Genomic DNA, 27,822 nt, shown 5'->3' on the forward strand with positions numbered 1-27,822 from the left:
CAAAATTTTAAAAATATTTATTTTTTTATAATTTATCAATGGCCCTCCCAAAAATTTTTAAAATTTTTATTTATTATATATAATTAATAGCCCACTCAAAATAAATTTTTTATTTAATAATTAATATAAATAAAAAAATCAAACAACCTCACAAACTTACTTAACTTTACCCTAATTTAAGTTTCTCTACACCTTTTTCTCTTTTTCTTTTTCTCTTCTCTTTTGTGTCTTTTTATTTTTATTTCTCTTTTCTTGTACTTACCATTAAAACACATCTTATTCTTCAAAAGATATTTATGAGCTTGTGAGTTTAGACAAGGAAAAACAGAGATCACCCACCACCATTGTGTAAAATTAAGAAGAAGTAAAGTTTTCTTTTACCTTTTTCTTTCTATTTATATTATTTAACTATTATATGAAATCCTGTATTTCGTATTTAATTATTTATATTTTATTCATTATAGTTTTATGTTTTATTTTTTAAGTTTAAATATAAATAAATAAAAATATTGAATGTTGACTATTTTTTTTTCAAGTTTGATTAAAATATGAGTAAATTGAAAACAATTGATAAATTTTTTAAAAGAAAAGAGGTAGATCACTCAAATGATTTTCCTACACTTGAGCCACCAAACCTTAATACTTCAACTCATGAACAAGTGCAGTGCGAATCAAAACGTCCAAGGCTTAATCATGAAAAAATTGATGCTTTTCATATAGAACCTGACCCTGGATTATGACCAATGATATAGGAATTTCCTATCAATCAAAGGGATAAAAATCGTCGTGCTTATCTCAAATGTGGGCCATGTCAACCCATTCTTAAGACGTATCCTTTATCAGATGATGATCATCCTCGTCGTTTTCAAGCTTATTGGTTTGAATTATATCCTTCTTAGTTAGAGTATTCTTGTGACAAAGATGTTATATTTTGTTTGCCATGCTACCTTTTTGGTAAGAACATCTCGAATCGTCTAGGTTTAAATGCATTCATTGAAAAGAGTTTCAGAAGTTGGAAGAAAATAAATAGTGGAGAAAATTGTCCACTTTTAAATCATGTTGGGAAAAATCCAAATTTCCCACATAATGTTGCTATAAAATCTTGTGAGGATTTATTGAAAAAATCTCAACATATTGATAGGCTTATCAAAAGACAAGCATCAAAAGAGATCTTGAATAATCGGCTTAGGCTCAAAGCTTTTATAGATTATGTTAGATGGTTAACTTTTCAAGCTTGTGCATTTAGAGGTCATTATGAGAGTCCATCCTAAAAAAATAGAGGAAATTTCATTGAAATGCTGAAATTCTTAAGATCTTACAATGACAAAGTTCATAAGCTTGTCTTGGAAAATGCTTCACGTGTTGCTATGTACACATCCAATGATGTTTAAAAGGAGATTTTGCATATTTTGGCTAATATGGTGAGAAATTCAATTAGAGAAGAAGTGGGAAATGCTAAGTTTTGTATTATTATTGATGAAGCTCAAGATGAGTCTAAAAAATAGCAGATGGCTATTATTTTGAGATTTGTTGATCGCGATGGTTTTGTTCAAAGACGTTTCTTTGATCTTGTACACGTTAGTGATACCAATGCAATGACTTTAAAGAAAGAGTTAATGTCTGTTCTTTCTCGTTATAACCTTCAAGTTGAAAGTATTCGAGGTCAAGGATATGATGGTGCTAGTAACATGCGTGGTGAATGAAATGGTTTACAAGCTTTGGTACTTAACGATTGTCCATAGGCATATTATGTGCATTGTTATGCTCATAGATTACAATTAGCTAGGGTTACAACATCTAAAGAAGTAGTTCATATTCATGAATTTTTTACACAGTTGACTTCTATTGTAAATTTATTAGTGCTTATTCCAAAAGACATGACCAATTATAAGCCGCTCAACCAATTGACATTGCAAACATGGTTGCTAGTGATGAACTAGAAACAGGTAAAGGAGCAAATCAAGTGGGAACTCTACAAAAAGCTGGAGATACTCAATGGAGCTCATACTTTCATTCTATTTGTAGTTTGATGAGAATGTTTGATGCAACTTGTACTGTTGTGGAAAGTGTTATTGACGAAAGGGCCAGTTATTCACAAATAGGTGATGCTTCTGCTGCTAGTAAAATATTAGCATCATTTGAATTTATTTTCATATTACACTTAATGTATGAGATCATGGGAATCACTAATGTTCTTTGCCAAGCATTACAATTACGCTCTCAAGATATTTTAAATGCAATTTATCTTGTTTTTACTACAAAATCACTCATTCAGAAGTTGAGAGATGATTGGTGGTCTAATTTACTTGAGAATGTGAAAAAATTTTGTCAAAAACATGAGATAGAAATTCCTGACATGAGTGCATGATATATCTTGGGCAGAGGTCGATCTCGTCAACTAGATGTAACTGTGGAGCATCATTATCGAGTTAATATATTATTAGTGACGATAGATACTCAATTACAAGAATTGAGTTTGAAATTCAATGAGCAAGTTGTGGAACTTTTAACTTTAAGCACTGCTTTGGATTCTAATAACAAATACAAATCATTCAATATTGATAATATCTGCAAGTTAGCAGAGAGTTTTTATTCTCAGGATTTCACAGAACAAGAAAGGCTTATTTTGAGGTTACAATTGAGGTATTATGAGCTCAATATACCTCATCATCAAAGTTTTGAAGATATTAAGACACTTTCTGAATTGTGCTAGAGATTAACATAAACAGAAAAGTTAAAGAATTATCACTTGATTGATAGATTGATTCGTCTTATTTTGACTATTTTGGTTTCTACATCAACTACAGAGAGAACCTTTTCAGTAATGAAAATTATGAAAATAAAACTTCGGAACAAAATAGATGATGAGTTTCTTACAGATAATTTAGTTGTTTATATTGAGAAATATATTGCTAATCTTTTCAGTACAGAGTCAATAATTGATGAATTTGAATTTAAAAAACATCGTCGAGCACAACTTTCTTAAATAACTATTATAAATTTTTTTTATTTTTTTATTTACATGTTATATAAAATTATTATTTATTATGAATCTTTTGATCATTTGTTAAATTTAAAATATTAATTTTAAAAGTTTTTAGTTTTTATTTTTTTTCATCTTTAACCTCCCAACAAAAATTGACTAGCTCTGCCCTGCTATTAAGTGCCTTCTCAAACCAATAACATATAATTTTCTCAAAAAAAAAAAAAGAAGAGAGAAAATCACAAAATGATAGTAGTATGTACTTAATTTTAATAGAGCTGCTGCGAAGTGGCCAAGTCCCAATCTTTTTATCCTTGCTCCTTCACCCAAACGACAGTGAAAAGTAAAAGTAATTTTTCATTTATCTTTTGTCTTTGATATTGACAATAGAAAAATATCATTCGAAATACGAGTATGAGAGGGGTTTAAGGGGGGTTTCCTTTCTTCATTCTTCAGCCCCTTATCTCCCCCGCCCCAAAAATGGCTTCCACAGCCTCACTCTCTCTAACTCAAACACCTCAAATCCAATACCCAACACGGCGGAAAACTCCCTTACCCCAAAAACCCCACAAAAAACCACTTCTTTTCCTTCCCAAACCCACCCTTCATCCTTCTCTTGTCTCTTTCCCTTTCCCTCTCAATCTCAATTCCCCTCCAAACCCAGCTCGTTTCTGCCCTTTGCACGACTCCCTCCACGACAACTTCGTCGAAAACATCGAAAACCCATCAAATTTCCTCTTACCTAAAGCCCAAAGCCACCAAATTCTTTCTCCAGAATCGACCCCAAGGCTCTTTATTCAAGACCCACCTTGGATATCAGCTTTATTCTTAAAGGGTCTTTACAAAATGACCAACCAGACAGTCAAAATAGAGCACAAAGAGATTGAGAAAAGGAAGTATAATCTGCTAAGAAGGAGACAAGTGAAGGAAGAGACTGAAGCTTGGGAGAAGATGGTGGAAGAATACAGGGAACTGCAGAGGGAAATGTGTGAGAAGAAACTGGCTCCTAATTTGCCTTATGTGAAAGGGTTGTTTTTGGGATGGTTTGAGCCGATGAGGGAGGCAATTGCAAGGGAACAGAAGGTTCAGAAGGGAAAAAGTAAGAAGCTGAGAGCGGCTTATGCGCCGCATATTGAGTTGTTGCCGGCGGATAAAATGGCGGTTATTGTTATGCATAAGATGATGGGGTTGGTTATGGGAGCTCAGGAAGATGGGTTTGTGCAGGTTGTGCAGGCTGCTGTGCACATTGGGGTGGCTATTGAACAGGAGGTTGGCTTATCAAGATTAGCTATTTTTTTCTTTTTTTTTTAATTATGTTTTTTCTAATATTATGATTTTATTTTTGATGCATTTAAGAACGTTGAGAAGGGTTTCGAACTCTAGATTTCAACGTCTGAAGAAAGGGTAACAATTGCTAGGCCGAGCTTGGTTTGTTTGAATCTTATGTTAAAATTCGCGCAGGTGTGTTATTTCAAAAAGATAAAACTTAAGTAACCTCCCATATGTCATTTCCCTTGGTTTTCTAATGAAAACAAGCTATGTGTTTAAATTTATTGAGTTGACATGGACCCCATGCTAACTTTGTTTTGTCAAGTCAATAATTTTAAACACATGGCTTATTTTGTTGGGTCGTTAGGAAAAAAATGTGAAACCTTACCTAAGTCCTTTCAATTTTAAAATTGGTCTGTTGTTTGAGTTACTTGAAGAGAATTTTGTGAGCATATGGTTTACTAGGTAATGCACAAAAGATTCAAAAGCATATGGGGTTGTATAACTCTTCATGGACTAGAACCTCTTAGATGGAAATATTTGTATGGGGATGTATAGTTCTTCATGGACTAGAACCTCTTAAATGGAAATATTTGTATGGGGATGTATAGTTCTTCATGGACTAGAACCTCTTAGATGGAAATATTTGTACGGTTGATTGAATAATTGAGTAAATTTGTTTTATAAAATATTGAAGTATGCCCATTTTTCAGAACTGAGATACTCACATGATCATGTCTGTCTAACTAGGGGGAAATTTAGCACGTCCGTATCATACTATATACTCATTTGCATCTTGGGGNTTGGGGGGGGGGGGGGGGGTGGGGGAAGGATGCATTGGATATTCCATTACAAATATTGGTAAAATTTCTTTCTACCTAACGTAAAAATACGCACCAGTCGATTACAGAGTCACAAGTTAGAGGTTTGTGGCTCACATTAACCATGTAATACAACTGAAGGAAAGTTGAGGTATCTTTTGGCAAGAGCTAGCTAGCAGTAAAGTTAGAGGATACTAGTGCGCAAAAACATATTGTTTCAATTTTTACCTTATTAGTATATGCACTTCATTTTGTTCTTATCATACAATTTCATTTATTAGTACCTGCACTAATAATGAGGATGAAACGTTGTTAATGCTTCTTTGTCTCAGGTTAGAATTCATAACTTCTTGGAGAAAACTAAGAACTATCAGAGGAAGAAGACTACAGATGAGGTTCAAGGTTTGAGCAAGGAGAAGGAGATACTTAAAAAACGTGTTAATAGTTTGATTAGGAGGAGAAGACTCGTTGAGGTGCAGAAGCTGGTAAAAAATGAAGAAATTAAACCTTGGGGTAGAGATGCCCAAGCTAAGGTTTGCAGTCTTTTGTTAATGATTGGTTGATTTTGAAAGGTTTTGTCCCCTCTTTCTGGATCTTGAAAACCTTTCTTGGCTAAATGTGATCCTGCAGCTTGGAAGTCGTCTTCTAGAACTATTAACTGAAACAGCTTATGTACAACCTCCAATTGACCAGTCAGGGGATAGTCCTCCCGATGTTCAACCTGCTTTTAGGCATAAATTTAAAACTATCTCGAAGGACCCTGGGTGAGACTTCATTTTTCTCTTAGTCAGTAATTTATCTTTGCAGAATGGGCCCCATGCCACTGACTAATAGTCTGCTAGACCATCTTCCTTGCCCCTAGGCTATTTCTTGGGTATGAAATTGCCTGCATATGTCAGATATGATTTCCAAGTCCCTCTAGTAGACCTCTTGCTTTGCATTCATATAGTGGGGCATTCAAACTTGTTCAGATTTTGGACTTTACATACAGAGTGTGTAACTATGTATGGTATATTTGTGGGGGTTGATGTTTATGTTATTCTCTTTTGTTTTCCACTTAAAATTATTATTCTGAATCATTTTTGGTTGTTGCAGGAAAAAAATGATGAAGAGATATGGGGTTATTGAATGTGATCCCCTAATACTTTCAGGGCTTGATAGATCTGTAAGTTAAGACATATCTTTTCATTATTCCTTTCTATTCTGGAAACCTAAAAGTTAATTTTCATGTCAGGTTATAGTTTTAAATATGAACCGTCCAGTCCTTCCAATGTTTGATGTTTTAAGTCTACCTGTATGCAGAAGACATGCTTCATACTACTCAATGCAAAGATCTATTTAAATAAGAGACAATTAAAGGCTTCACACTTTTTTAATATATTTTTATTTTATTTGGTCCTCATTGTTTGCTTGTACTCTAATGATATTTGCTGATAAATAACATTAAGCTCGTTGGGCATTCTGGTCAGCAATATGTGTATTGGCTAATTATATGTCTGTTTGACTCTCTTGGATTCCTGTAACTCAATTATGCCTTATTTCTGTTGTTTCCATGCAGGCTAAGCATATGTTGATTCCTTATGTGCCAATGTTGGTGCCTCCAAAAAAATGGAAAGGGTATGTTATAGAGAATATTGGTGAAAGATTGATAGTTGCATTTGCTTTTGAGGAATTTTGTTACTCGTAGCTGCAAGAGTCAAAATGTTTTTCTGCAAAAGAAAAAAGTCAATATATTTTCTGTAAAATGAAGAAGAGTTAATGTTTTTAAAATTTCTGCATCACTTTTCTCGCTTTCCCTCTCTGAAGCCAACTAAACAAACAAAAGATAAATCAGTAATTAGACATTAAGCTGAAGGTAGAATACAGTCTGCACTTAGCCACTCAGAGTAGTAACTGTAAGTTAGACTTTGGTATTGACAAATCTCCTTCCAGGTACGACAAGGGTGGCTACTTGTTCTTGCCTTCTTATGTCATGCGAACTCATGGATCGAGGAAACAACAAGATGCACTTAAGGGTGTGCATGTGAAAAAGATGCAGAAAGTATTCGAGGTAAAAACCTTGGTGCCTTTTGTTGTCTTCTTTTCTTGCTTTTTCTTTCTTGTGCCCATAGGTTAATGCCAAGATGCTTGTTGTGTTCCCTAATATTCCCTTTAATTATTTAAGATTATCCTAAAATACCTTTGTTACACAAAGGGCAAATTTTAATATATATATATCTTTTGCATTAATTGCTTAACAGATTTGAGTTGTGGATCTATATCTAATCAATTTCAATAATTATATGCTTAAAAGCAACAAATTGGAAGTGTGAGAATTTATCTACAAGTTATCTGTTTTGAGCAATTGAAAGCTTGCCATGAACTAGCAGTTGTTGTCAGTACTCTTGGTCTAATTGCTCATGCTACTTGACTGACTGAAATGGTTTATCTGCAGGCCCTGGATACACTTGGAAGCACCAAATGGAGGGTGAATAAAAAGGTACTCGCTGTGGTAGAGAGTATTTGGGCTAGTGGTGGCAACATTGCAGGCTTGGTTGATCGTAATGATGTGAGCACATCATGAACTTTTACTTTTAAAAAATTTCATTATTATTTTGGTTATTTTTGTTATTCTGTTATTTAACCATTACTTGAAGGATTCTCTACCTAGGGTGTTGATACTTGCTGTTAACAGCATCTACATTGTAGTGGTTCTGACTTTGCTGAAGTCCTATGAAAACTAGTGCTAATAATTAACATATTTTATGATGATTAAGAAGCCTCCTTTGAATGAAAAGGTCACTTGGAATATGTTTCTGCATGTTTCTTTATATTAAAATCATGCCAAGATTAATTCCACCAAACCAATCTGACGGCTGGTCAAGTCCCACAAGTCGTTTTTTTGGTGAAATTTAACTTAGATCTCAGTTCAAAATTAGTCTAGCATGCATGAGCATCTTCAAACTTCCTCCCCCTTAAAATAAATGTCCTTTACCTTTCAGGCTTTCCAAAAATTGTCCTCTTCCCGTTTTCAGGAAACTAATCATCTTAATTTTTCTATATTTCATATTGAATTTTCATGATTATTTTTATTTTTTTGGCATAAAACATATTCAAAATTTTATATAAAAATTCTTACAGTCAAAGCTTTTTTCTTAAACTTCATGTCAAATCATATGTAGCTACTTAATTTGAGATGGGGTAACTAGTATATACTCATTTCATTTGTCTGAATTCTCCCTCCAATGTGTTTTTTAGATTCCTATACCAGAGAAACCTTCTTCAGAGGATTCAACAGAAAGCCAAGAGTGGAAATGGAGTGTGAGAAAGGCAAACAAGATTAACCGAGAGAGACATTCTCAACGATGTGACACTGAACTTAAGCTTTCTGTAAGATCACTATTTTTGTCCCATGTGACATATTGCTTGATGGTTTTCATTTTTGGTGCATTTGCCTGTCTGTACATGAGTGCTTATATGTTTCCCCTCTGGTTTATGTTGCATTTTGTGAGTATGCATGCTAAGGAAGCTTGTCTTGGGACAGGTGGCTCGGAAAATGGAGAATGAGGAAGGCTTTTATTATCCTCACAATCTTGATTTTCGAGGCCGTGCATACCCCATGCATCCACATTTGAATCATCTAAGTTCTGATCTCTGTCGAGGAGTTCTTGAATTTGCTGAAGGACGACCACTAGGGAGATCTGGCTTACATTGGCTGAAAATACATTTAGCAAACCTGTTTGCTGGAGGTGTTGAAAAGCTTTCACATGATGGGCGTCTAGCATTTGTGGATAATCATTTAGATGATATATTTGATTCAGCAGAAAACCCTATTAATGGTAACCGGTGGTGGTTAACAGCTGAGGATCCTTTTCAGTGTTTAGCTGCTTGTATTAATTTGTCAGAATCCTTAAAGAGCTCATCCCCACATAGTGTGCTCTCCTACCTGCCAATTCATCAGGTAAAATTAGTAGGAGCTGAAGCAGACAAAGAACTGTTTAAGTTTAGGCAGGGTGAAACTTGCCATGTGTAAATTTCTCTACGTTGCTTGTTGAGTTTCGTTTTTGCACTTAATTAAATTTTGTACTTGGAAATGCAATTGAATTAATTATTTACTTCTCTCTGTTGCCATGATCATCCAATATGAATAGTATTCAGACATAGCAATGGACATTCCTATATCTTGTTCTTTAAACTTCCTTTTTCCTCGTAGAACAGGCATCATCCTTCTGGTCTTTAGTAGTTATTGGATGTGCAAGGTCCTCATTGTTGGTAGGCTCAGCCTTAACTGAGTGACACCTGCTGCTGGAACTACTGTTGCTAGGTTTCTAGCCTTTCTGGTTTTAACATATACCACTGTCATTAAGCTGGGATGAGTCCATAAAGATTTCAGTGTCATACTTCTTATCTTTAGAACATAAATGTTGATGAGTAGAGGGGAAACTAGCAATTGCAATGTACTCTTGTTTGATATCTTTAGGATTAACTTGTGGCAGTGGAAAATTCTTTTGCAAAGTCATATTCTGGTTGTAACAGTTTCTCCACTACTAGCATCTTATGGATTGAGGAAACATCAGTTCTACTGGAAAGGTCCCTATAATCATAGTGTACATGATCAAAAGATCCTTTGCCTTTGTAATCTTGTTATATGTAAGAAATTTGGGATCACCATCTTAAAACAATAAGATATTTTGGACTACTCATCTGAATATATTTTTACCTTTGTGAATATTCTAGGAGAGCAAATAAAGCACCGTTGTACGGTGAGGTTATCTGCTGCACATCTGTCTCATCTCTAAAGTGAATGTGATTATATGTTCATTGCTTGTAGTGACCTTTTAGTGCTGCCACATCTTGGGATAATTGCTTTTTTGATAGAGTGGTTGCAAAGCACCTGCCATGTTTTGGTTCTTTTCTTGCTCTCTACATGGCATTTTTTGTCAGTTCTGCTAACGCACATCTGAGGTTTACGCCTTTTCAATCAGTCTTTATACAAAGAGATCTGACATTTGTCTCCTCTTAATTGTCTAATTAGTTTTATTGTTTCTTGTTTCTAATTTTGTCTTTTTCAACCTAACTGACTCCCTCTGCCTCTCCTTCCTTTTCCCTTTTGTCCTTTAAAATTTGAATACAGGATGGTTCCTGCAATGGCTTACAGCACTATGCAGCCTTGGGAAGAGATAGTGTATGTTTGCTGTTTGTAGATAAGCAATTTTTGCCCCTTCTGAATGATTTACAATTCATATTCTCATGCTAGAGTTTCAGTTTTGTATTTTTTTTTCCTTAATATGGTTCAAGAAATCTAAACTCCTGTTCCTGACATAAATAAAACTTACCTTGCATCTAGGCCTTATATTCTCTAAATGGTTCCCCTTTTTCCGCTTAAAGTTCTCCTTTGGCATTACAGAGAAGTGAGTTAGGGGAATGGTGTTATTAAAATCACCCCAAGTATTGAGAAACTTGACTTGCTAGCCTCATTAGCTCATTTTTTGTAACTTCTGCTACAATATTATAAGGCTTGCACTGTCTGAGTAGCTGCTGTTTTTATATGCATGTAGTCAGATTTTCTTTTATTTAAGATAGTTTGGTTGGATGCTTTTAGATTTTGTTAACTGGTTCCCCACCTCCCAACCAAACAAGAAACCGGGGGATTGGTTTTCATTTGGAATGAGGATTATGTTGAAATAAACAAACTGAAAGTTAATATCTTGAATGAACTGAATCTTATTTTTTGGTCTAAAAACTCCCTTCTCTTTCTCTTGAATGATTTGTAATGTGAATGTGAGGTTGAATCGTACATCTTTGCTTGTATTATAAATTTAAAATGTTGGGTTGGTCTAACTTCTCTCAATCACAAATTATTACCCACTAATTATCAGCTTATCATTAACGACTTTTTATGCGTTGGCAGTTTAAAAGTGCATCTGTCGTCTCACATCTTTTATCTGTTTTTGTAGTTGGAAGCTGCAGCAGTTAACTTGGTTGCTGGAGAGAAACCAGCTGATGTTTATTCAGAAATTGCTGTAAGGTATATTGAATTTCATTTCTCAAACCTGCAAGTAAGGCATTGGAACTGAAGAATTCGTTTAGTTATTAACTAGTAAACTTGTAATGGGCATAGAAAGCTTGCTGTATCACACATCTTTTCTTGATTCAGTCAGAATTTTTTCCTGGTCATATTGTTTGAACCATTTAGTTGTTACTTAAGGATGAGGAAAGGAGTAAATAGGAACCAAAACATAAACATTCCACTTGCATATTGAAGTAAAAGTCAAACTTTTAATGTTTAATTCTTTAAAAAAAAATTTTGGCTTATGGATTCAAAGTGGACTTTTTGCCTTTTACTTTGGTAGCAAAATTAAGGAAAAAAAGCAACAATTAACGGAGCCTCAGTCATTGGGGAAAAGACTGCTGGATGTTGGTAGTGCTGCTTTAACTGAAACATTACACTTGGTAGAAGCATATACATAGAAGAAATCTTTTTCCATATAAATAGACATTTAAAAACTAAAGCAACATGAATTAGACAATTCAGGAATTTGATTATGGATTAGATATATTTGGTTTGGTAGATCAAAATCAAAGGAGCTGTTGATATAATTTCATAATTGCAGCATGAGGTGTAGATAAAAGGAACTTTTAGAAGGAGTATGGTGATAAATCTTAGAATAAACTCAAAAAATAGCCTGTCAAACTTGCAGGCTTTGTGGATACTTCCGTGATATAGAGCTTATAGAGCCGGTTACAGAAGTTGCCTTTGATCACTTGCTCTGTGCACTAGCCTATGAAGTTTGTAACATATGGTGTGTGATACATAACTGGTCCTATATGAAAATGCTTGACTTAAAAAGTTGAAGAATAGATAAGATACTAGTTGCAAGAGTTTCTGAACTGCAGCAATGTGGAAGAGTTTAAGGATGGTTTCAAATGTTTAAAGGATACAGAAGGAGAAACTTGGTGGTGGGTTGCCTAAGGTTGGAAAGATCAAGTACTTGAGGACTTCTCTGAGGGTATGATATGAAAACTGTTGATTTTGGCAGCTTGTAGCAGATGATTGAGCATTTGATAGTGGAAAGAGATGAGATCCCAAAGGTGTAAGATGAAAGGGTTAAGTGAGTTGCAAGTGCTACGTAGTATTATTGCGAGAGAATCAATTGAATTCTTTTAATGTCAGAAAATTAAGGATAAGAAAGAGAAAAATAAACAATCAGAAGATCTAAAGAAAACTCAGATGCTTACAAAATGAACTCATTCTATTCTACTCTAATCAGGTTCAATGATAATTGACGGCTGGTTCAATGTCTGCCAACTCTCTGTCAACTCTTACAATCTGCTCAGCCTGCTAGGAGAATTTTGCATTAGGCGGCTACAAAACTTGACTACTAAATTAACATGATAATTCATGGTTCAATAAATGAAGCTTTTTATTTTAGTAAATTAATCAAGCAATGTGACTGAAAATTTGTTGTAAAATTGGATCATCTTCTTAAATTTGAAAACAATAAGAAGAGACTGATCATCACTACTAAGCACAAAATATTACGAAGAGGACTTGGTTTTCTAGGTCTATTCTCAACAGGACCAGCATGTGGTATAACCTTGAGTTATCATATCATCCTTGCTTGAAAGTGGCCTATGTGTCTTGAGGGCACCTATGAAGCTCGGATACACGATAACCCTGTGTTTGTTTTATACATGTATAAACCCTTGATAAGGGGGATGTATTGGACTTGGTGGGATACAACCAAAAAGTAAAAAAGAAAAAAAGGGGGAAAAGTCAGATATGGTAGTACATTGAGAGGACACCAGATGGAAAAGGACAAGGCTGTGCTTTCATCATTTGGCTCCACCTTGAGTGACTCGTTGCAGATTTCCAATGGGTAAAATGGATGGTGGATGGCCGGTCTTGTTAGTTCTGTCAAGATAAAAAGAAAGGAAAGAAAAAGATTAAGAGAGGGAAAGTGTTTGACTGAAGGAAAGAAAGTTTGTTGCTAAAGAGATGGCTGTAGCAAAGAGTAGTTATTTACTGGAAGTGTGCAGCGGCATCAAATGAAGAGGACAAGAAGACCATAGTATCTGATTTTCAGGTTTCTAATTGGGCTGGGTCTGGGCATTTTTTTGGTCAAAGAATATATTTAAGCTGGATGCATTGGATAATTTTCATAATTGACTTTACTCTTATAAAGTTTTACTACTATTTTGATTTCAATATATATAACCCAATCACGAAAACAATTTATCCTGCATATGAATTCGGCATATGGGATCAAATTCCATCTGGGAGGGATGGAAACAGATACTGTACTCCTACTGTTTTAAGACTCTCTATGTCATTGTGCTCATACAAGTGTTTTCCACATAGCTTGTGTCCATATCTGTGCTTCATAGGTGAACACCTTTCAACATCATTTTCTTGTTGCCTAATCTTTGGGTGTTATGTCAGTCTCTTATCTCTTTTGCTACTTTAATTTCTGGCAATTTTCTTCTATTTCTTAAATATAATACTGCAAAATGAGGACTAAAGATTTTCTTGATTCCTTATCACTATTTAATTAATATTTTTGGGGGCTGGCAGGGTTCACAATATAATGAAGAGGGACAGTGACAAGGATCCTGCAACAAATCCCAATGCTTCATTGGCAAAGCTCTTAATTGATCAGGTTGGACTTGGTTCTTTTGAAACCAAAATTTCTAGATTTCCCTGAAGAGTTAGCCTTGAAATTTGTTATAATTGATTTTGAATTAGGATTTTCTGTTCTTACACTAACAGCTTAAAATGTTGGAAACTTTTAGGTGGATCGGAAATTAGTAAAACAAACAGTAATGACCTCAGTATATGGTGTCACTTTTGTTGGGGCACGTGAGCAAATAAAACGACGATTAGAGGAGAAGGGTCATATAACTGATGATAGAGTGCTGTTTGCCGCAGCTTGCTATACTGCAAAAGTAAGCAATGCATTTAGCATTATGTATTTATGCATGTGTGAACAATGCATGTGCACACTGTGATGATCTCTATAAACACATGCTACTGACTTGTGTGCACATGCATACGTACAGATCTCTCTCTTTCTCTCTCTCGTTCTCTTCAATTGATCTCAAATACTCTTTCTTCTCTGAATTTCTTGACATTGGTATCATATTCTTTGAAAATTGTTGTTGTTAGACTGATGTGAAATGAGAGTGTTCTGGATTTGTTCTTTTATTAGGTGGGTGGGGTTCCTAGAACTGTTTCATCAGTATTTGGAGGATGAAAGAAATGTTCTATTTATGTATGCATGTGGTGTGTGTGTCTCGGTGTTTTTGTTTGCCTGTGTCCTTGAAAAAGGGTAAATAAAAACAATTTTTTCTAATATTAATATTTTCTGTTGAAACTAAACAACTATGCTCAACATCTGAATTTGATACCAAAGTTATAAATTTTTTGACAGGTGACATTGGCAGCCCTTGGAGAACTATTTCAAGCAGCACGAAACATAATGGGCTGGCTTGGTGACTGTGCGAAGGTATACAAGAATCAATGCATAGAAACTGCCTTATGGTAATTATGGAGCATTGAGTTCTGGTACAATCATTTACTGGACTGTGAAATCCTTGTAGGTTATCGCTTCGGAGAATCAACCGGTGCAGTGGACAACACCTCTTGGACTCCCTGTTGTGCAACCCTACTATAAAAGTGAACGACATCTTGTAAGTGTTAAGAGTTGCAGTGTATTGGATTTCAAATGAGCAACATGATATCCTTATTAGCACTTTTATTAAATACTCGTAGGATATCAGGATGGCAGTTAAGATTTATGGTTACTCAACACTTTCTTAATTACTAAATAACTACTGATCATTAATCATTTTTGGTGGCATTGATCATTAGGGGCAGAAATGGTTAGAGTATAAGATTTTAATGAGAAATCAATTGATATGCAGCCTTTATATTCAAGACAGTTTCTAGGTTTATCAGACTTGGGAGCAGACATTAACAGAAGGATTGAGACGCAAGGTCAACAATCAAACTGTTATGTGCAAGGTTGAAAGAATGTTTTATAACATAATTTTAGAACATTATTAATTGTGTAAACTTAAAAAAATTTAAAAATTAAAGATTTTTACAGTTGAACAAGGATGCCCTATATAGCATACCAGAGCTGTACTTTTAAGTGTTTCTGTTTAAATAATTAATTGACATTAGAGTAACAAACTCACTGCTGCTTTTCAGATAAGAACATCTCTCCAGGTATTAGCCTTGCAGCGGGAGGGCGACTCAGTAAGTTCATTATTTTAGCCCTTCTTTTGAGTTCCCATTTCTGCTTTGGTTTGTTTTAAAACAAGTAGAAACACTCATATTTTGTCAATTCCAGGTAGAAGTTAGAAAACAGAGAACTGCATTCCCTCCGAACTTTGTGCACTCACTTGATGGTTCTCACATGATGATGACTGCTGTTGCATGCAGGGATGCTGGTCTACATTTTGCAGGTCTGTCTTGCTAACCTTTAGTAGGCAGAGCTTAGACCAATATAAGATTATTTTTGCATGAGAACAAGCAAAATTAACTTTCTATAGAGCCTTTGCACATTATTAGAATAGGTGGAAATACTTTAAGTGAATGCATATTCAAAAAAATGTATTAAACTGTTATACATCTTATAATCTTTTGCATATGTTGGGCATATTCATTACTTTATGGTGTCTACGTTTTCTCTTAATAGAATTTTCTTTTTATTGTCAAATATGTGGAACAAAGGAAACATAAATACCTAAAAACTTATTAAAGCTTTGCCACATTTAGCATTGACATACAGCTTAGATTGCTTCAACTGCATATTACAATTGGCTGCATGTTTTTTCATGCGTCTATTAAGAATTTTGGAGGCATGTTGATTACTAAGCTTAGAAGTGAAAAATCTTTGGAGGATAAACCATGATTTTGGTAGATTCTTTGGTTGTTCTCCTGGTCTCATTCTCTCAAGATGAAGGTGACATTCTGCTGTGTCACCACTAGTATGTCATAGTTCAAGTATGTGTTCTCCTTTATTTTATCAGAATTTCTCACAGTAAAAGCTATTATAACCATCTAAACGCCCTTGATTTAAGATCAACTTCCGCCATATTATTTACATAGGCTTTGATACTTTCTTGTGATGTTGTAATGTCTGTAATCAAACTCTTCAACAGAAAAGCATTTGTTGCAAAAATGAGCTTGAAAATAATTTGCAGGGTATCTAGTTTGTTATTAACATATATGTAAGAGTGAACTTGCTATATTTAGTATTTACACTTTTTCAAGATATTGGGAAGACCATAAAAAAAAATGTTTTTCTGACACGTAAATGTTCATGTCCTTATAAAATAAATCTTTTGCAGGGGTCCATGACTCCTTCTGGACACATGCATGCGATGTGGAGAAGATGAACCAGATACTCAGAGAAAAATTTGTTGAGCTTTATAGCATGCCAGTTCTTGAAAATGTAAGTGTTGTGATCCCTGTCTTTCTATTCTTAGAGGGAGCCGGTAGACAGTATTTTATTGGTTTGTAAATGTTTCTTTAGTTCACCTTCCCGTATATGAAAGTCAAAAACCTTTTTCGTTCTAATATTAACCAGTCAATTGTGGTGTTGCTTTTATTTTGTTTTAATTTGAAAATTGACTATTACATTTACCAACTTTTCAATGTATTCTTAAATTTATGTTTCATTCATTTTCTTTGACCATATTAATTTTACTTTGATTCTCCCCAGTTGTTTGAAAGCTTCCAGACATCATATCCATCATTGGTTTTTCCTCCCCTTCCAGAGAGAGGCAACTTTGACTTGCGAGAGGTTCTCAAGTCTCCTTACTTTTTCAACTGATTCTTGAAGTGGAACAACATTTGTATATTATGTGCAGAAACAGTGCTAGCTTGTGCTACAAACATTGCTAGCTTGTTGTACATTCTTTTGCCCTAGAGCATCAAGAAGTTTCGGAGAGGAGTAAATCCCTGTGGGACTCAACTGAAATTTGGGATATGAAGATCTGACTGCTTTTGCTTCCGGGTAAGCTATCTAGACTGTGTAGGATTAGAATTGTCCTTAACAGTGGCTGAGATTTATAGAGAAACCTTGTCTCTGGCTTTGAGGTACTGTTACTCAGAGGAAATGGTTACTCCTTATATGGAAGTGTTAATGATTTCTAGAGCATGGGTTGAAACTTCCTGGAAGCCAAGAGACATTGTAGATGCCAAATACTTGCAGCGATTTTTTATATGCTGCGGGAGCTGATCATCCAAGATTACAACAGATGTCTTTTTTGAGTGATGTAAACAAGTAGCTGTTTCTATTCTTTCATGTCTATTTGTTGTATCAAAGGAACAAAAGATAATGTAGCAGGCACACGGGTAGTCACATGCACCTGCTGAATATCAACCTATGTACCTTAAAGCCAACATAATGAAATAGAAGAAAATTCTTTTAGCTCACTTGCACTCCCTTCAAAATCGGATATGTAAGTTTCTTCAAGTACTTTAATCCAAGTTTCATTTTGCACTCCCTTCAACATCGGATATGTAAGTTTCTTCAAGTTCTTTAATCCAAGTTTCTTTTAGCTTCATGACCCAACTCGACACTGAGTTTCTCACGAACTTAAGTTTCTCCATGTTCAGCCTTTAGTGCCAACTAGAAGTTCAATTGTTTTCCTGGTTTTGACAATATTTAGTCCTAGCCCTCTACTTATTGGATGGATATTTTGGTTGGTGATGAGAAATTGTGAGTGAATTCAGGAAAATAAGATAATTCAAATATTATATATTTTACTTAAATTTTGAGGGTATATATTTTATGAACCAAGCAAATACGCAAAACAATTGAAACTTAGGAAACGAGATTGATACGTGAAATCAGATATTATCTGAGAGACTTTTATTCAGCTGATACAAACAAATATTACATGTAATAAAGAGAAAAAGAGGTATGATGCGGTATGCTTTCCTGTATCTAATAGTACAAATATTTTGTAAACCAGAAGTATGGCTGCAAAAATGATCGAGAAACCAACATTCTGAACCAACAAATCCAACCATAATTGGATGATGATACCCCAGTTTGTTTCACGGAGTAGCATGCCTTGTCAATGAACACTAACTACTGTGCCCGAAGCTAATATTCTTGGTGAAGTAGAATTGAGGACAAACCCACCTCTATCTTCTTCTTGTTGGCTTGACTTTGCTTGCTCCCTCATTTGAGTTTATTTGATATTTTCACTTCCACAAACTGGCTTCAAATACACAGCTTTTCACTTCTTCGCACTCCATTCCATGGTAGTGGCATCTGCAAGAATCCTCCAAGCATCCAATGGCGTCTGCTTACCAGTTTCAGAATAGCTGGTTTCGCTTCAAGCTTCCACAGAGCTGAAAGAACAGCACAAAAATATTTCAGCTGAGCAAATGGAGAAGGCAGAAAAAGCAGAGATAGCAAGATCAACGTTATACACTCCAGATTTCAGCCAGAATTTTAACCAAAAAACGAAAATCGTTGAATGTGAGTCTTCAACATGGACGCTCAAATGAGGCTGAAAAATAACTCCTTGAATGTCAATTTTAGACAGGGATGTGCACCCAAGGCCAAAGAAGAAGCCAAAAGATAATCATGCTCTTAAAGAGAAATAAGAAGATCCAAAGTAAGTAATGGCTGTAACCGGTTTAAAAGCCGTTACACTTTGGGGAAAAGAAATGAGAAACCATGAAGTTGTGTAGAGAATAAGTATCAACTATTCATAAAATCCACCCTTCTGAATTTTCTGTCAAAAGCATTTAACTTCAAAAAATTTTAAGAAGTTGCTTGAGCAACAAAGACAAACTTGATTTCTTATATTCAAAGATATAGGAAATCATCAGAAGCCCATAGATGAAAGAAGTCACTGACAGAATCTTCATGTATGCATACGCAGAGGAAATAAATGCAGGGTAGAAAATTGATCGCCTTAGAGGCAAATACCTGGGAAATGTTTAAGTAGAATTCCAAGACGAGTTTGGATGTGAAATGACAGAAGCAAAAAGATTATGTAGGTCCACCTTCTGCAGTTCACATTCCCATCTGCTTCATCCACAATGACCACTTAACAGCCTCTAAGAACTTATCATTCTTTCGTAATGCAGTGATTAAATTGTTGTAAGTTATGTTATCAGGCTCTACCCCATTTTCTCGCATTTCCTTAATCAAACCCACAGCATCTTCAACCATTCCAGCAATTCCATATGCCTTTATCAATGTGTTATAACTGCAGAGATCAGGTCCTAGTCCACATTCTTTCAGTTCGGTCAACACAGCAGCAACTTCATCAATCCATCTCTGTTCTCCATAAATATTGATCATAATGTTGTATGTATAGCGGTCCAAAGCACAATTCGATTCCTTCATCCTCTGCAAGACACTTCTAAATTTCTCCATTTGGCCATCTTTTCCATACGTGTCCAACATACAATTGTAGGCTTCAAGGGAAACTGAAAAACCATTGAATTGCATTTCTCGAACAGTTGATGACATATTCTTTAAGTCCTTATTTTGACCATAGGCAGCTATAACAGTATTGTAAGAGATTACATCCACCAATCCTCGAGTTTTTGCCATCCAGAATAGTTTCTTGACCTTCTTGAAAAGTTTGGCTTTACCATAAACATCAAGCATGACATTGAAGGTGATAGTATGAGGGCCAAAACCATGCAGAAGCATCCGATCAAAAATCTTAGAAAGCTCATCAACTGGCAGGGCACGTGCACAACAGTTAATGACACAGTTATACATTTCTTGATCCCAAGTGACTCCGCTCTTCAAAATTTTATAGTAAAGTTCTGCTAATTTATCCTTCATGTTGCACTTTTGATAGATTCTGAGCATGTCACGGAACAGATAAATGTCTGGGACAATTTCTTTCTGCTTCTCCATGATTTGTAGAACACTGCAAGCATCTTTTAAAGATCCAGCTTTAACATACATTCTTCCAACTATGCTAAAGCCAATCATGTCCAAGGCAACTCCTGAGGATTTCAACTTCAAATAGAGTGTTTCTGCTTCAGTGAAGTGACCCATGACACTATAAATGTCAATCATTGTACACATTATATGCAAGTTTGGCTTGATTTCAGCATTAGGCATTTGAGAAAATATCTTAACAGCATTATCAAGATCACCCAGCTCCTTGCAAGAGCAAATTAATAAATGATACAGGTTATCCTCAAAAACTGGATCCTTCCATTTTTTGCTCCCCAATACTTTAATTGCATAATCCACTAATCCATTTTTCACATAAGCCATGACCAGAATGGAACAAGAAGTCTGATCCTTTAAGACATGTTCATAGAAAGACCCAATTAAGATGAGAGGTACTTTATCAATCCTCCCAACCCTCTCATATGCTTGCAAAACAGTACCAAGGATTGAAGAATGTTGACACCTCATCTTGAGCATATCATCAAGTGTTTTAGTGGCACCCTCTTCATCCCCGTGCTTTGCTTGCAAAGTTATTAGCGTGTACAAGTTGGAAGAGTTAGGCTTGAATCCCAGCTGTTTGAGCTCCTTGTAATACCATTTAACTTCCTTATAGTTGTCAGCTCGTCCCCAGCCCTCAATCATTGAACGGTAAGTTGTTTCATCAGGTTCTAATCCAACTTGCTGGATGCTCAGGAATACAAGTTGAGCAGCATCCATATTAGATGATTTCCCATACCCTGTGATCAGTGTATTATATGCAACAATATTTGGAGAAAAGCCTGCTTCTTGCATTGAGACCAATACCTGCTCAGCCTCCTCTAACTTGCCCCGTTGACTATAGGCATTAAGCATCACCAACCAATTTTCGAGATTCAATATCACTTTATCTTTTCTCATAAAGCCAATAATATCTTCTGCCTTGTCATACAAACTCAAGCGTGTATATATCGTGATCATCGCAGAGTATGCAGATTGACAAACAATGCCAGAATTCCTCATCTGTGAGAATGTAAACTCTGCCTCGCTAGCATTCCAACCCTTCTGGTAAAGTCCCATAAGCATGCCAAAAGTGGCAACATTTGGCCGAAACCCATGTTCCAGCATCATCCTAAACCACTTTGCCCCCAATTCCACAAGCCCCTTTTTAGAACACGCATATATAATCGTATTGAAAACCTGAAAATTAAGTTTACAACCTGAATCACCATTTGCTTGCCTTAACATCATTTCCGCTGCATCCCAATCTTCTCTCCTACCCAACACTCGAAGAACCAACCTATAGGCAGTCACATTTCCCTTTAATTTCCCATTGCTCCTCATCCACTCAAAAAATCTCAAAGCATTACTATCATTAGACCTCTCAAGTCTTTTCAATATAAAATTACAATGCGGCAAGTTCAAGTTAGGCTTAATAGCAGAGTAATCAACATCCAAGCCACTATTATTATGTACAAAAAGATCCTCTCTTTCTATTTCATTTCTATTCCTTCTGAAACGAAACTTGAAACCCACATTTTTTCTAATCCCTTTCTTGGGGTTTTGACCTTTTTGGCCCTCAACAAATTTTGGGTTTTCATTCACTAAATGAATTTTAGAAGAAAAATGGATATCTTTGTCGACTGGGCTTGGCTCAGGAATGTTGGGGAATTCAGTTTCAAAGCGTGAGACTTTGAAATGCTTAAGCCTAGTCAGAGAAGTGAGATTAGAAGCAGCTTTTGTAACATGTATACAACTAGTGAATGAAAAAATGGAGCAATGATCAGGTACATGAGATGGGTTTACATAGAAATTGAGTTTCTTTGAATCAACAGTGTCCAAAGAAATGGGCAATTTCAAAGAAGCCATAGCTGCTCTTGTTACTGTTATCAAATTTTGACTCAGAAGAAGAAAGTTTTATGCATCATTTTGTGAATGAAAGAATTAAGAAGATTCAGTACAAAGAGTAGTTGCACTTGTTTGAAAGAGAAGGAAAAAGTGAGAAAGCTTTTGTGCATACCTTGATGATGGGTCGTTGGGATAAAGGAAGTTGAAGCAGTGGAGGAAAATAACTGTCTCTGGATTTTCATGTTTAGTTTTTATGTTTCTCTCTCTACATTTCCTTTTCAGCTATTTTTAATATTCTTTAAATTCTAGTGTTAATCTAATTCAGATTTTTGCTCCCTTTCTGGTAATTTGCCTGCTGTTTTGTTTCTTTTTACATTTTACCTTACATACTTTTATACGTATAGACTACCGGTACGCAAAATTCTTTTTCTTTTGGAAGGGGCTAACTTTGGGAAAACGCCAAAATGTAAAGGTGGCAGGTGGAGGAGAGAGAGGGTTCGTAACGAAACGAACAGGGGCCAGCTTTCCCTCGCCCTCCCTCCAACGTCACTCGACTCGACTGTCGACACTGTCCTATGTAGTCCTGCTCTCTCTCTCTCTCTCTCTTTTCCTCTTCCCTCCGTTTCTCCAGAGACTTTGAAACAAGAGAGTAATGAGCGAAGAAAACCCTAAGCAATTAAAGAAGCGAACAGCATTAGTAATGGCGTGGGACTCGAATGTTAAAGCTTCAGTTTCAGAAAAGCTTCTTCATTTGCTTGGAGACTTCAATTACAACCCTGATAGCTTGCGCGTCCTCACTGTAACGATAGTTTTACTCCCTTTCGTTTCTTTTGTTTTCTTTCATGATTCTTTGGGTTCGGGTAAATGAAAAAACACCAATCCTTCCTTATGTTTGTTTTGGTACCTTTGTTGTTCAGGAGTATGTTGTCGTGCTTGTTTCTAATGGCAAGTGCCAGTCTGAAGTAAAATCTGCGTTGGAGGCGTTTCTTGGTGATAGTGTCACTGAGTTTGTATCCTGGTAACCAACCCTATCATGTTTCTTCATCAACGGACTACTTTTTTGTTTTCATCTTCATTCTTTTTTTACAACTGCAAATGTTTTCTTTTGTATAGGCTATGGGACATTCTATCAGAAACTTCCAATGATTTAAATGCGAATATGAGCTCGTCAGATTTGGAGAACATCACTGGTGCAAGTTCCACTGAGGCTGATGCTTCTGGCAAGAACCAGTCACAAAAATGTGGGTCAGAAGCCCCTAAGAGTCATTGCCAGTTTTCGGTCTTTTCTAACACGTTGGCTGAGGAAACTAATAAGGATGCTTCAACGCATTCTTGTAAATTTAACAAAAACTTCAGAGAATTTGAGAATAATCAAGATGGGTCCTTAGCTGGCTGTTCATTTAAAACGAAGCCCTCTGCTGAAATCCTGGTTGCTGATGAACAACATATGCAATACGAGAAGGTTCATGAGAGTAAGCCTTTCCCGATCATTTGTAGTTATTTGGTACCTATTATTGGTGTCTAATAACTGAAACTCAAATGCTTTTGAAACACGTATCTGACTGAAAATATAATGGTTTGTCGTCTTAGCCTTCTCAAGGACCAAAGAGCAAACTGCTATCCAGGAATACTAACCCTTAAACTTCTGCTAATTGTAACGTCAAAGGATGTCTGCTTAGGCTTCACTACTGTCTCTTTGGCGTGTGTTGGCGTGTGTGTGTGGCTGTGTGTGCATGTGTATTTAAAATGCGGTGAGATTTAATCATTCATGCATGCAGTGCATTTATTTGGTGTCAAGAATGTGTTTTGCCCCTGTTATTGTTCTGCATTAATTTTTTGTACTAATACTTCTCTGATACCCATTAATGATCTGGAATGGCTCTCCCTAATTTTTACTCTTCTATCAGATAACTGAATATTTTACAGAATTTGTTGTAGAAAATTATACATGTGTGCACAATTAAATGTTGGAGTTCATCTGAATAAAAGTAACCTGAAAGCTGGCATGTGAATCAATTAAATGTTTATGGGAATTTTATGCAGGAAGCCCTCCTTCCAAGCATTGTCAGGAGACAAATGTTGGTAGAAGGAGGCTCTTTTCCAAGGCAGCTGGTGTCATATTTGTTCAGAAGGGAATTAATGGAACCACACGTGGTAATGTTTGGGATAGATTGGGAAAGCTGACTGAAAATGACAAGGTTAAAGCAAATGAAGGTGATAATATCAAGAGGCAAATGTTAGAACAGAATTCGCCAAGGCTTGGTCAAAATACATTGATACCTACTGTTCATGACAGCAAAGTCAATGAAAATGTGTCAGGAAACTGTAATGTGAAAACTTATCGAAGCAATCATGATCGAAAGAGGCAATTAAATGATTTTATTCCTATTTCTGCTAGCACTTCAAATTCTCTGTATCATGAAGAAGAAAAATCTAGAAAATATAGAAGACAGGCTGAAAATTACACTTATATGCTCAAAGAGAGTGGTGCTTCATGTAAATCAGAAAAGTCAAAAAGTTACAATAAGTGCTGCACATCTGTTTTTGATGCATCAGTAAGCTCCAGACCAGAAAAAATATCTCAAGAGAAGTTGAGGATGGAGGCTCCGGAGTCTACTCAGACACTGATTTCACATAGTGCTTGTCCAGCCACCACTGGAGGAACTGGGCCTGTCCAAGCTGTAAGGAAATAAGTGCTTGCAAAACCGTCAGATGCTTTCTTGAAGTTCAAATAGAGTTTGTTTACTTAACATGCTTAAGCTTTTGATTTCTTACACAGCAATTGGTAGATATGAAGTTAAGATTACATCAACTTGAAACAGAAATTTCCAAGCTAAAATCAAATCCAGTGAACAAGGATGGAAATCATGCCTTATCCTCTAGCTTTGGTAAGATCATTTTATATGAGGTGCTTTCTTAATGAATGAGTCTAATGATCTTTGCATAAATAACTTCTTCAAATTGTCTATATTTCTTTGCTGCCCTGTCTTTTAATTTGAAATCAAGTCGTTTGAGGACTGTGGCTGGGCTATGTTGTTTTCTGATGTGTGGCAGTGGAAATAATTGACATCAAGATACTTCATAAATTTTTGAAAACATTTGTTTGTTTCTTGTTTTTGAGTTTGACAGCACAACTTCAAATTTGTCGTTTCATTGAATGCTGAATAATATATATTTATTTAAGAGGCTGTAATCAAAGAACATTTGGCTCTAGTGTACTGTGGAGATGTCTAGATTCCGTCTAGCAGATGTACAGGAAGGAATTTAATCAACTATGAAAAAGTTTTTGTGTTTTTTATGTGATTTTTGTATGCAGAAGATTTTTTTTTAGTCGGAATAATGTTTTCTTTGGCTACTTCAGGTTCAATTGATCTGCTCAAGGAAGGAGTTGAGTCAAGGACTGTATCTGTGACAAATGTGAGTTTGATGGATCATTTTTGAGTCATATCTCTTTTACCTTGGAATATTATTTTGTTTGGTTGCTGCTGCAAATTCTTTTTGTTTTTCCCTTCACTTGTGTGATATTTGTGCATAGCAAAGCACCATAGTGTATTGTTGCTTCTTTTGTCATGAATGTGGGCATTGTTCTCAAAGATTTCTTATTGTTCACAGATTTGATCATTTAAAAATTTCCCTGTTTTGCCGTGAAAAAGAAACAATTATAGAGGTATACCTTCCGTGTTCTTTGTGTTGTTTATCAATTTTTGGAATGATTTGGCTGGTAGATAATAGTTTTTGCAACTTTAATCATACATTTGTTTTGCATTGTTCTTTAATCATGAATGAAGAAATTGGAAAGGTTGGGCTATTGATTCTTCCATTATGATCATACCACCTTAGAGGGCTTCACACTGTCAAATTCTATATTAGAATGTCAATTACTTTCTTTATTTTATTGTTTTTGTTAAAAACTTTTCAGTGCTATCAATTCCTAGGAGTGATTAGCGCTGAGCTGCAGTATAACTTAAAACAACTCACCACTTGATCTAAGAGAGATTGTATATATTAGGTTATTTTATCATATCTTCATTTTAGTGCTATGATCTTTATCATCATCTGTTATCCTTGAAATGGGAGTATTAGAAGAAATCTATTGGTAAACTTGTGTCAAAAAAATGCATTCCTATCATTTTTATTTCTTTTATATCTGCCAGTTACTTCTGAAGATATAAGTAGTCAATCACGAAGGTTGTCCTGTTAACCAGAGTCCAATTGACACTGTAGATTCACCTGCAACAGCACTGACTTTTTGTCTCTCAAGTCCTACGTCTGAACTAATTGTAAACTTGGTACTGTCAAATTTGGGGATCATTTATGGCAATAACTCCTTGTAGTTAAAACACACTTTAGGTTCATGTTGCAGCAACTCAAGATGCTGTGAGATCTTACTTTGCCAGATGTGGAGCCATTATCAGAGTTATTAAGTTGACTGACACATTAACTGTCAAACAGAAATGGTATGACTCTCACCTCAGTTACTGTGTTGTACTTAATCTACCCTTTATTATGTTTTTTGCAGCATGATTAACAATGACTTTGGCTTATCAGGTCTGCATACATTACCTTTGCCAACAAGGAGTCAGTGGACAAGGCATTGGCATTGAATGGGACAAATTTCTTTTCCAGGATCATATGGGTTAGTAAGAAATTTTAGCTGTACTTCTTTGATGCTTGGGATTGGGGAGATTAATGTAGTACTCATAGCCATTCTAAATTTGACTAGTTTTGGTACCTTTTTGCAGCACTAGAAACATGAAAAGCTTGTTATTGTATTATGAATAACAATGCACTGAATTTGGAACAAGATTAGGACTTGTTCTTGTCCTCCATAGACATATACTGCCATGCATTGGTTTGTGTTATTGTGAGGTATAATTCTCACATGACAACTCTGCCTGAAGATGATTGGGGGATCTCACATATAAGAAAAGAGAAATCATTGAAGAAAAATGGATCTAGTTTGGAAAATGTCCACATAGATGAGATTACCCTTGTGTTGTGTGTGTCTCTGTGTGTCTGCACTTTATTTTTTTTTATCAGTTTATAGTTTTGGGTGAGGAGGGAATGGAATCCAGCTTAGAGAGTTAGAGGATATATCGCACTTACCATTTAGCAAATACTTAGGTATCTCTATCTATGTGGTTGGGAGTGAGGGAGGGCTCACAGATATATCTACCAGATCATAGTTCACGAGTTATTTCCCTTTTTTTCTTTTTTCATATATATTCGATTGTCGTAAGAACCATTCTCGTTGCCTGGAGTAGTCCAGAATTGCTTTGCGTAAATAGTAAAAAAAAAAAAATAATGCAAGTAGTATTAAGTTGTCAAGTCTTCCATGTCCTTAGATAAGATAGTAGTAGTTAATCCCAAAACCCATGCAATAATTGTTGTGTAAAACTTTTATCTGTGAGCTACAGAAGAGTCTACTAAGGAAATTGATGAACTCAGAGCTATTTTTCTGTAACAAATAAACATGCTATGAATTTTACATTTCCTTGAACAAATAGTTTCATTATGCATATTTCATTAAACTCATGCACCAGGTGTCCAGTCAATGTTTACATATTGCACAGAAACTTAGGTGTCAAAGATGCAGTCTCGTTAGTCTCTAGTATTATTACTGTTGCTGCTCTTTCATTTAGGTAAGAAAAGCAGGAAAGCAGCAAGCCAACCTGCTCGCAACATGCCAGTGACAGGGAAGCTATCTTCCAACAAAAGCACTATCACAACCCTCATCTACCTTGGCAAAGGAACTATGTAGATGATGCTCACTGACAGCATAGAGACATTATGTTGATGCAGAATTTTCAACTTAGCGAGCTGTATGATTTCCGCCAATTAAAAGACAAGATGTTTTGGGGGATTGAGACAAGGATCCAATGGCATCTCTAACCTTGTGTAAGCTTGAACCTGTTGAAAAAAGTTTGTACATGGATCTGCATGCGCACCTCTCTCTCTCTCTCTCTCTCTCTCTCTTCTACTAAACATTTAT

The 27,822-nt window shown here is 35.6% G+C and overlaps 3 protein-coding genes across 6 annotated transcripts; 2 read left to right on the forward strand and 1 right to left on the reverse strand.

Moving 5' to 3' along the window:
• LOC18589020 (DNA-directed RNA polymerase 3, chloroplastic) lies at positions 3,413–17,500 on the forward strand. Of its 2 annotated transcripts, none has more exons than XR_001929526.1 (19): positions 3,413–4,252; positions 5,406–5,606; positions 5,704–5,837; positions 6,169–6,238; positions 6,632–6,690; positions 7,006–7,123; positions 7,508–7,621; positions 8,311–8,442; positions 8,597–9,013; positions 10,187–10,237; positions 11,010–11,080; positions 13,628–13,712; positions 13,846–13,998; positions 14,484–14,558; positions 14,653–14,742; positions 14,977–15,076; positions 15,266–15,313; positions 15,408–15,522; positions 16,411–16,514. XR_001929526.1 is itself a non-coding variant. In XM_018127789.1 (19 exons), exons 1-19 carry the CDS (start codon positions 3,464–3,466, stop codon positions 16,893–16,895), a joined length of 2,937 nt encoding a protein of 978 aa, XP_017983278.1. In that variant the 5' UTR covers positions 3,413–3,463; the 3' UTR covers positions 16,896–17,500. The 2 variants fall into 2 exon arrangements, 1 of the variants encoding a protein (XP_017983278.1); XM_018127789.1 differs by lacking the exon at positions 14,977–15,076 and adding an exon at positions 16,785–17,500.
• LOC18589021 (pentatricopeptide repeat-containing protein At4g30825, chloroplastic) lies at positions 17,905–22,049 on the reverse strand. Its single transcript, XM_018127792.1, has 2 exons — positions 19,014–22,049; positions 17,905–18,427 (listed from the first exon to the last, which is right to left on the reverse strand). Exon 1 carries the CDS (start codon positions 21,849–21,851, stop codon positions 19,101–19,103), a length of 2,751 nt encoding a protein of 916 aa, XP_017983281.1. The 5' UTR covers positions 21,852–22,049; the 3' UTR covers positions 17,905–18,427; positions 19,014–19,100.
• LOC18589022 (polyadenylate-binding protein 2) lies at positions 24,032–27,777 on the forward strand. Of its 3 annotated transcripts, none has more exons than XM_018127839.1 (6): positions 24,032–24,511; positions 24,610–24,718; positions 25,192–25,247; positions 26,181–26,287; positions 26,379–26,466; positions 26,573–27,777. In XM_018127839.1, exons 1-6 carry the CDS (start codon positions 24,065–24,067, stop codon positions 26,576–26,578), a joined length of 813 nt encoding a protein of 270 aa, XP_017983328.1. In that variant the 5' UTR covers positions 24,032–24,064; the 3' UTR covers positions 26,579–27,777. The 3 variants fall into 3 exon arrangements, with proteins under 3 accessions (XP_017983328.1, XP_017983327.1, XP_017983329.1); XM_018127838.1 differs by having other exon boundaries at positions 27,473–27,777; XM_018127840.1 differs by lacking the exons at positions 26,379–26,466; positions 26,573–27,777 and having other exon boundaries at positions 26,165–26,270.

This window comes from Theobroma cacao, chromosome 9 (genome assembly GCF_000208745.1).
Source record: "Theobroma cacao cultivar B97-61/B2 chromosome 9, Criollo_cocoa_genome_V2, whole genome shotgun sequence".
NCBI classification, from domain to species: Eukaryota; Viridiplantae; Streptophyta; class Magnoliopsida; order Malvales; family Malvaceae; genus Theobroma; species Theobroma cacao.